This window comes from Sinocyclocheilus anshuiensis, unplaced genomic scaffold, assembly GCF_001515605.1.
Source record: "Sinocyclocheilus anshuiensis isolate Anshui unplaced genomic scaffold, SAMN03320099.WGS_v1.1 scaffold44, whole genome shotgun sequence".
NCBI lineage: Eukaryota > Metazoa > Chordata > Actinopteri > Cypriniformes > Cyprinidae > Sinocyclocheilus > Sinocyclocheilus anshuiensis.
In genome coordinates this window covers 2442908-2453214 of record NW_015555746.1, presented here as the reverse complement: position 1 = coordinate 2453214, position 10307 = coordinate 2442908, and the positions used below count along the sequence as shown (strand labels likewise).

Sequence of the window (10307 nt, the reverse complement as noted above, 5' to 3'; positions counted from 1 at the left end):
TTTTTTTTTTTTTTTTTTTTTTTTTTTTTTTTTTTTTTTTTTTTTAATTGTCAACGTCAGTTGCATGTAATACGCAGGTCCAGAATAAAGCCTGTTTTTCTGTGGCTATTATAGTAAAGGTCAAAGGCTGAGATGTGATGCATTAGTTGTGCACGGTCTTGATGTCTAAATGGCACACTCATTATGATGGACTTCTACCACCGCATGTGATGGAGCAGTATAACGCTGGTCCGCTTCCTGCTGTATTATCCGTCTCACTTTAGTGACTCGTACATTTTGTTCCTGACACGCTGCGTATGTTTTTAATCCCAGAGGCTTCTGGGAAACAGTACATCACCTAATCAGCAGTAAAATGTCTGGCAATATTTCTTGACAGCATGCACAATGTTCACACCAGCTAATGTCCTTTTATATTTCACCTCCATTTTTCAGCGATATTTCAGATTGATATCAAAATAACATCTGAGTGGATTAAAATAAACTGTGGTACAGATTGACTTTTATTTTGCTAATATTTATTGAACAGAGCACAGGGAATGTTCACATAAAATTGAAGATTCAGGTGTCATTTACTTAGCAAGCCTGCATTCATTGAACAAAAAAAAAAAGACTTTAAAGACTTTAATTAAAATTTCTATCTCAAATAAATGCTGTTCTTTTTGAATTTTCTATTCATCAAATAATCCTGAAAAAAATGTATTACCCTTTTTCCACAAAAATATTAAGCAGCACAATTATGTTCAAACATTTATAATAATTAGAAATATTTCTTGAGCAGTAAATCTGCGTATTAGAATGCTTTCTGAAGGATCATGAAACACTGAAGACTGGAGTAATGGCTGCTGAAAATTCAGCTTATCCATCAAAAGAATAAACAACATTAAAAAATATATTTGAAAGCAGTTATTTAAAATCATCAATAATATTTCACAATACTACTGTTTTTACTTTGTTTTTGATCAAATAAATGCAGCCTTGGTGAGCATAAGAGACTTCTCAAACATAAAAAAGCATACAGAATTAATTACTATGATCACCTCTCTCAGGGAAACTGGCACGTTTATGTTCTGTTATATCTACTGTAGTTGTGATTCCCGTCATTTATTTAGACTGAGGTTCTTAGTTAGATCAGTGTCGGGCACATCACAGAAGCCTTTAATGAAGATTATCCAGTAACTGGCTTATTATTCTTATGCCCTGACAGTCTGTAGTCCATTGTGGTGATGCAGACTACCTGTGGTGTCAGTGTATTGATGTGCAGAGCGATTATGAGCCTGTTTGTGAGGTGGCTGGACTGTGTTTCTAATTGAATGCTGCTGTTTGTTCTCTCTCTCGCTGAATGTTTTTTTTTGTGTGAGTGGAATGCCAGATTTAGGACCGCTGTGGTCGGCTGATGAGAAAGTGTTTGTGGTCGTGAGAAGGCAAGATAGATAGAGACATAACATATAATTGATGCATTGCATTAACCACCGGTCGGCTGTTTTCCAGGATTCCATTATCTTAAAACCTTTACGTGCAACAACAGGAAATAAAATGTTTGTGTGAACAGTGTTCTTGGTTGTTTTCCAGTGATCTCCAGTGATGTACTGTTTTGTCCCTCAGGTTGGATTGCTATCTTGGGGGCTCTGTGGTTACTGGTGCTGGCTGACATTCAGGACTTCGAGATCATACTTCACAGAGTGGAATGGGCCACCCTGTTGTTCTTCGCTGCTCTGTTTGTGCTTATGGAGGTATGCTAATATTCAACAAACGCCCACATATCCCAATGTTCTGTCATCTGTTACATCACAGTGATGGCTAGTCATTGTTTACCAAGATCAGTTTAGCTGGTCACTGGCCCATGTCGTGTTTTGGATGCTGGTTTGGAGCCTGTCATGCCTCAAATGCGCCCCCTCATTTTTTTTTAATGCAACCAAAAAATGCAATAATAAAAAAAAAATAAATAAATAAATTTAATTCCCCTAAAATATGATTAAAAAAGATTTATATTATATTAGACTTGTATTAACTCTAAATTAATTTGCACAATTATTGTAAGAAAATGTGTTCTACTTCTTTTATTAAATCTATTTTACACACACACACACACGTACATATACGTTTGTCTGTTTTTATATTTACACACTCTTTTTTTAAGTGTGAAAGAGGAAAAAATGCATTATTATAGAAGACAAAATATTTAAAATGCATTGTCATGAAAGATATATAATAGTGTATTATTATGTATATGCTTGATACATTTTTATTATATGTCTATATCTATTTTTGTTATTTTCCCTCCCTAAATTTAATGTGCATTGTTATAGAGAACAAAATATTTTAAATATAAAATATAAGTGCATTGTCATGAAAGATAAAATATTAATAGTGTATATAATAGTGCATTGTTATGTTTATTTTTATCTATCACATTCATGAATAAAGAAGGAGAAAGAGGGTGACTTAGAGATTGGGAGTCTAAGTAAGAAGAAAGTGAGCATGTCAGCAGCAGAAATGCTAGGTTTGCTGTTTGTGTTGGTTTAATCCTTTGTTTTGTTAGGAGGACAGTATTCACACAGGGAAGCCCACCCCTTGGGCCCAGTGGGGAGCATAACGCTGCTCCAAGATAAACTGTTTGCCCTCTATAGCAGAGCCAACATTCACAATCACTCATACCAGTGTGCACCGCAAGCGGCGAGACAAAAATAGATGAATACTGATATTTCACTTCCATTGTTTAAAAGATGGAAAATCAGAGCTGTCAGGTTAAATGTCTGTTGTTTTGGTTTCTGGTCTATGACTTGATTTTCTCTTTGGTGTGTTTTTAAGGCCCTAGCACAGCTGCAGCTCATCGACTACATTGGGGAGCAGACAGCAGTGTTGATAAAAGTGAGTATTTGCTCCAGAAGTATTTGATACAGTCTTTGGGGGGATTTCACTAGGAATTTATATTTGCATGGGCTGTGTTGCTTTGCTGCTCGACTCACTAAAGGTGTTATGCAATCAGCACAAAATCTATCCCAAAAAGTGGTGTTAAATCTTGGGTGATACGATCACAAGTGGGAAGGCGACACATGCTGTTTACACCTTGATGTAACATTTTTCAGATGTGTCTCCTGTGACCACTTGTGATCGGATTTTGAGGGGAAGATCTGTTTCTGCCTCAGAGTAAAAGCAGATTATAAAAATAAAAATAAGAAGATAGTCATTGTAAATCACATTGTAACATATGACATTTAAACTGCAAAATATAAAGTTGCAATTATAGGAAACAAAGCTGCATTTGCAAAATATTAGGTCATTGTGAGATATAAAGTTAATTTCTGAGAGATAAAATCACATTTTTAGATATTAAGTTGCAGTTCCCTTTGTATTTAGATTGAGATTCACTGTTGTCCGAGTTCTATGCTGCAGCTTAGTCTACTATGAAGTGCCAACAATTGGCTTCTGAAAAATCCCATTCATTTTAGGATTGATTTTTAACTTACTTACAGTGTGAGCTACAGTACAAGGTTGTTAATTGATAGTACGTTCATCTGCCTGCATTATTTCAACATATTTTTTAAATAATCATTTTAACAGCAGATGAGAAACTAAATTACCCAATGATTCAGCAATGAAACCTCCACCAATCAGAGAATCACAATAAGCAAATTGTGAAAAAGGAATTCTTTACTGATTTCCTGATTTGCCTGCCCACTTCCCATGAAGCATCGCAAATGAAGTACACTATTAAAAATAAAGGGGGTTTGGATGCAATAGAAGAACCACTTTGTGAACAGTTCTTAAAACAACCCTTTTTTTTGTTAAGAATATTTTAATAATCAGAAGAACCTTTTTTTCATTATAAAGAACCCTTGGTGCAATGGAAAGGTTTCATGGGAACATCAATGCCAAGAAAGAACCTTTATTTTTAGTACTGTATTTGTCTATATATGCATATTTTGAAATGAGCATAAAATATGTAGTTTTGTTTATGTCTTTCACAGTTCATGGATCTGTGGGTAAAACTGTTAAGTACACTTGTCAATTTTCAAATACATTTTTGCTTCAAATTAAAGTTTTTAATGTGATTAACCTCGTTGCTGGTTGATTTGGTTCATGGTTTATAACTCTTGAACAAAGACTTCAAAAAATCTCTATGGAAAAAACCAAGGCTCTTGAAAAAGTGGACGGGCTCTGTTTTACTCCATATCTTTTTTCACACATGGACCATAATTCTAAGAGCATGCATTTCCACACTTAAAAAAAACTATGTAAACCAGCCAAATGAACCTCATTAAATAGTGTGGCTGGCTGAAATTATTATTATCTTTGATCCAATAGTAGGTCTATGTGGGCAATAAATACAGAGATTTCCACAGACCTGGAAGTGTCCAGCTCTGCCTGGCTGGCGATCACACTCTGATAGACCCGTCAGCTTGTGTTTGGTGTGCAAGCCTTTTACAATCACAGTAATTATTCATGACAGGTGTTGTGGAGACTGCTGTGGAGCTCTGATGCATTCAATCCAATCAGCAGCACCAGGACTCCCAAAATCTGACCATGTAGATGAACAACCAAAGAGAGAAATAGTGGGGAAACGACTGAAATAAAACAATTTTCTAATAAACAGCATTCCTACATGCTAATAAAAAGGCTACGGTGCGTTTTCACATACGTTATAGCTGGATTGAAAACAGGCGTATGGTGAGAGTGTGTGTTTACATCTATTTGTGTACATGTGTTGTGTTTCGGTTTATGAAAGCAACAGAGCGTGAAATAATGAATCCAATGTGACTGTATCATGAACACATTGTCTGCAAAGCCCTCCCACCTTTGTGTTGGCATCTGAGACTGACAGAGAGAGAGGGTTTGTGTGTGTGTGTTTGGTTGTGACATTTTATTGTTATCTTCTCTCCCAGGCAGTGCCAGAGGACGAGCGGTTGGCCATCGGCATCATTTTGGTCATGTGGGTCTCAGCACTGGCCTCCTCTCTTATAGACAACATTCCCTTCACTGCCACTATGGTAAGGAACTCACTTACTCCTTCAAGCATTTGCACACAAACACAAATCTATGGTAAAAAAAGAGAATCACACTCTAGTTTGTCTGACATCTTTCGTACACAGACATTTTATTAGTACTTGGCCTTTTTTTGTGAAATATTGCAATTTAAAATAACAGTTTTTATTTTAATATACTTTAAAATATAATTATTCCTGTAAAGCAAAGCTGAATTTTCATCAGCCATTACTCCAGTCTTCAGTGTCACGTGATCCATCAGAAATCATTCTGATATGCTTATATATTATCATTGTTGGACACAGTTGTGCTGCTTAATATTTTTTAAAACCTGTGATACTTTTTTTCAGGATTCTTTTATGAATAAAAAATGTAAAAGAACCGCATTTATTTGTAACTTGTGTTACAATATATACTACCGTTCAAAAGTATGTAATATGTAATATATATTACATATTATATTTTTCCTGTAATTTGCTGATTTGGTGCTCAAGAAAGATTTATTTTTATCGATTTAAAAAATCGTGCTCCTTAATATTTATGTGGGTACCATGATGCATTTTTTTCAGGATTTTAATTGTTTTTGTGATGCAATTAAAAATTATGTTCAATTAAATTATTAATTTAAATTGAATTATTTTTGTAAAATAAATATAGTGTACAGTAAATATAGTATCAAGTATATATTATTAGATGCTGAAACTGCTTAATTTTCACTTTATTTCTTTAAGACAAAATCTTTTATAAAATAGTTCTGCGAATACGAAGTTATGTAAGGCGTAATATCAGTCACCTGATCTTTATCACAAAATAAGACAAGTGATCTGGACTCTGATGTGAACCAGGAGGGTCTTGGACGAACCTGAAGCGATTTATGTAATGATAATGACTGAAGTCCCTTACTTAACTTGAAGGATTGTCATATCTTGCCTAGAGACCCTGAACCACTGCCAGATTTTGGAGTTCTTTCAATTTAACCCCTGTGAACAAAGTAATATGTGAAATGTCTCTTTTAACATTATTTATGCAAAGTAGAACACTGGAGCTGTTTTATGATTATTAATTAATTAGAAATATGCTTTTTAAAATACTTTTAGTATGGCATGTCACACTGCAGGACACTGCCGTCACTGCTTGCCATGTCATGTCAACTGCCCACGTTCTGTTGACAAATAGGTGAAAATAGTGCATCTTATCCTCTATAGTCAGCTGAAACGTGTGAAAAACAGTAGTGAGTGATGATGTGCTAATAGAGCAGCGCATGAATCATGTGCATCATGAAGGAACACGTGCTGTGAGCTGATATGATGAACATGGCACCAAACAGACAGAGCTGTGCTGCCGATCGTGCACTGCCAAATGAGCAGAAGGGAAGAATGCAGGGCAGATGAAGAGACAAGTCACTTAGCATTTCAAAAGCCTTTTCATTTCTTTCTTCTCCAGCATTTTCCACACGTTTCATTTGATCTGTCTATTTTGACCTCTTTTCTTACTTGCTTTCGCTTACTTTCTCGCCTTGTGTGTAGTAGGGATGAACAGAACTACATTAGTTGTTAGTTTAGGCAACTAGTTAGGCAAAGTTGTTATGTGAACAACTAGCTGAATACTAGTCTAGTATAATTAGCCTGTCAAACTGACCCCGATTATATATAGTATATTTCTTAGGACGCGTGTACATCAAGTCGATTGTTGGATGACTAGTTAGCCACTGGGACCTGCAACTCTGTCCTATTTAGTGTTATTCTTGCTCGTTCTCTGTCTCTTTCACTCGCTCTGTCAAAAAATGAGAGATAAACAGAGTGAAATGTATTTGAGCTCAGGATACACCTGTGGTGGTAATGGATCACATTGATTTTGCAGGCCCCATCACTGTATAAATACAGAAAAGACTTCTCAGCAGCGCCCTCTCACAATCTGAAGCTGGACTAAAAAGACCATGCAGTTAAACACACACTTCATTTCTGTAGAGCACAGAATGTGCCTGTTTTTGACTACTAACAACAAAAATCAGCATGTGTTCAGTTATTTTTAACCGCCCTCTTGAAAAGTGGTCTGAATGCTGGCATGCTGGTGTCCTCATCGGACCTCATAACTAACTTAACCCTCAAGCCTCATTTGGTCAACAAGCTTAATTAGAAAGACCATTTAAAGGGGTCATATGATGCGATTTAAATTTTTCCTTTCTCTTTGGAGTGTTACAAGCTCTTGGTGCAACAAGAAGATCTGTAAAGTTGCAAAGACTAAAGTCTCAAATCCAAAGAGATATTCTTTATAAAAGTTAAGAGTCAACCACGCCTACCTAAAACGGCTCATTCTAACACGCCCCCACAATAATGTACATTATGTGGAAAATAATGTGTTTTTTTTAACCTTAAACCGCATAAACACATTGCATTGCACCAAATACACCAAATAATTTTATTTTTAGCAACGTCATATGACCCCTTTAATTAGCCAAAATATTCCGCCATGGAAATTCATAATGGTCTAAGCAGCAAGTTTCTGTGGTTAGACATTTGAATTGCTTTAAGTCAAGTCAAGTCAAGTTTATTTGTACAGCGCTTTTCACTGTGCATTTGATCAGATATAACTGCAGTACAAGATTATGAGATGCATTATTTGAATGCTTGGCCAAAGAGGTGTGTCTTTAATCTAGATTTAAACAGAGAGAGTGTGTCTGAACCCCGAACGTTAGTATTGACTCCATATCACACCATGCATAAAGCAATTTTAAATTGTGCTCACCATGTTTAGGATCACGTATCATGCTCAGAGTGTTCAGTTTGAGTACCTTTTCAAACATGACACAATCACTGACATCCACATGGAGCATTAAACATCTGATCTGAAGATCAATACAGAAGCTGTTTACTTCTGTCCCTGGTCTCATCTGTAAGGGATTATATATGACATATACATGGCTGCAGACATGTCCCTGCTCTCCCTCACCATGTTTGTAGATCTCCTTTGTGTCCCTGGCCATTTGATGGGTGACTTGCCAAGGATTGTTCTGTAATTGCAATAAGTAAACTTGAACAAAGTGCTTGTGGGATTTAATGAAGGTGATCATTTAACATGAACATTATTGACCATTCTTAACCTGTATTATCTAAGGTTCTGTCTTTGTGGTAAACCTTTAAGCCACAATTGATATTATATTTTCAGGAACACTAAGTGGTTATCCTGAAATAGATCTACAAGAATATCCCAAAAGAACCACCTGGTGAGAACCAGGATCTGAAATTGACTGACAACAATGAAATTTAAATTGAAATAACTTCCATTTTTTTCTGTTAAAATATTTTAGAATGTAATTTATTCTTGTAATGGCAAAGCTGAATTTTCAGCAGCCATTACCCCAGGATTCAGTGTCATGTGATCCTTCAAAAAATAATTTTAATATGTTGATTTGTTAATCCGCTTTAATTATCAAAGTCATTTTATTTGTAATAAATATACTAATATTTAAGATTGCAGAGTTATAATTACAGAGACCATGTGTGATAGCTGTAAAAATGTTTCCATGCCACCTGTGTCAAGTTAGGATCTACCACGCAGATTAAAAATGTGCTATTTGCGCTCCACTGCAAACATAAAACTGCTATTTTCTTGTCAGCACAAGTGAACGGTTGCTTTGGCTCCTGGTGCCCTCCCATCCACGCTGGCGATGCCACAGCTGAATGAACCGGATGGCAAATGTAGTAGAAAATGTAATCACAGTTGTGCTGTGTAATTTATTCAAGTCGATTGCAGCTGAAGCCAATGTTAGCTGGGAGGCCAGCGTGTAGCGGACAAGTGGCTACACAGAAATCTTTGAGGCAGAAGACATTTTCTGCAAATATAAAATCTTTAAATTACACTACACTGGCGGATGCATGCATATTTGTTGTTGTCGCCACAGGGATGCATTCTCTGCTTCTCACCATTATATGCTCATGCTAAGTACTGATGGCTATAGCCATTGTGGAGTGTTTTTGTCTCATTTCTATCCATGTAGATTTCATGCCTGGGCCAAAGTGGTGATGCTTGGATCATACACGCTGTTTCATGAGATTTTCATTTGCTGTTTATTCAAGCTCTGTGTCTGTGCTAAAAAGAGAGAAATATGGATAAAGAAATCTAATGTCATCAGCTATTGATTTTCTTGTTCTTGACTTGTGGAGCAGAAGAATATGACTCAATCTGCTAATAGGTTGGACAGCTGTCAGAATTATTGAATATAACACTCTTAGTGACCCTGACATCCACAATGTTCTTGACAGATGGTTGTTTGAAATATGCTTTTCTTTATTAAATACATTGGTTATGAGAATTATGATTAGGGCATCTATCTATCTATCTGTCTATCTATCTATCTGTCTGTCTATCTATCTATCTATCTATCTACCATCCATCCATCCATCCATCCATCCTATATACAACACTATACAAATATATTGGTAACACTTTAATAAGCCTTTATGTATAATGCATTATAAAAGTGGTTTTAATGTATTAATTATGCCTTGTAATGCACCTTATAATGCATTGAACAATCTCATGAATAATTGTAACCACAATTAATACATTATAACTCTTAACAATTCATTGTTACACTATGCATTTTAAAATCGGTTATAATTTACGACAAAATATATTGTAATGTATTACAACGCACATTATGAATAATTATAATTCATTATAGCCTTTAATAACCCTTTATAATGCAAATATAAACAAGGCTTTAAGTAAAGTGTTACCAGTATATTTATCTGATGTGTTTTTATTTCTTTCACAGATTCCTGTGCTTATAAACCTCAGTCAAGATGCCGATGTCAACCTACCAGTCAAGCCTCTCATTTTTGCATTGGCTATGGGAGCTTGCCTTGGAGGTCAGTTGCATTATTTTCTCTCTTATATATCATATAAGTGTTGCAAAAAGTGAATTGCAAAACACCTCCTATAGAAGCGAGAAGTAATTACTTTGCCTAAAATGTACAGTGCCGTGAAAAGGTTTTTGCCCCCTTCCTGTTTTTAAATTTTTTTGCATATTTGTCACACTTAAAAGACTCAGATCATCAAACTAATTTTAATATTACACAAAGATAATGCAAGTAAAAACAAAATTTAGTTTTTAAATGATGATTTCATTTATTAAGGGGAAAAAGCTGTCCAAACCTACCTGGCCCTACGTGAAAAATTAATTGCTCCCTCCTCTTATGAAAACTGTGATTACCCACATTATTTTAGAAAGCCGAGTTAAATTTCACTAGCCACACCCAGGCCTGATTACTGCCAGACCTGTTAAATCAAGAAATCACTTAAATAGAACCTGTCTGACAAAG

General features: G+C 35.5%; 1 protein-coding gene and 1 long non-coding RNA gene across 2 annotated transcripts in view; one reads left to right on the top strand and one right to left on the bottom strand.

The window, feature by feature from the left end:
* The window catches only part of LOC107673493 (P protein), an 87532-nt gene that overhangs the window by 58313 nt on the left and 18912 nt on the right, over positions 1-10307 (top strand). Inside the window, exons 20-23 of the mRNA XM_016467090.1 lie at positions 1603-1730; positions 2809-2868; positions 4884-4988; positions 9761-9854. Coding sequence (XP_016322576.1) covers positions 1603-1730; positions 2809-2868; positions 4884-4988; positions 9761-9854 — 387 coding nt within the window. The remainder of the gene's footprint in view (positions 1-1602; positions 1731-2808; positions 2869-4883; positions 4989-9760; positions 9855-10307) is intronic.
* LOC107673494 (uncharacterized) overlaps positions 1-10307 on the bottom strand; it is a 15719-nt gene that overhangs the window by 2171 nt on the left and 3241 nt on the right. The window lies entirely within an intron of this gene.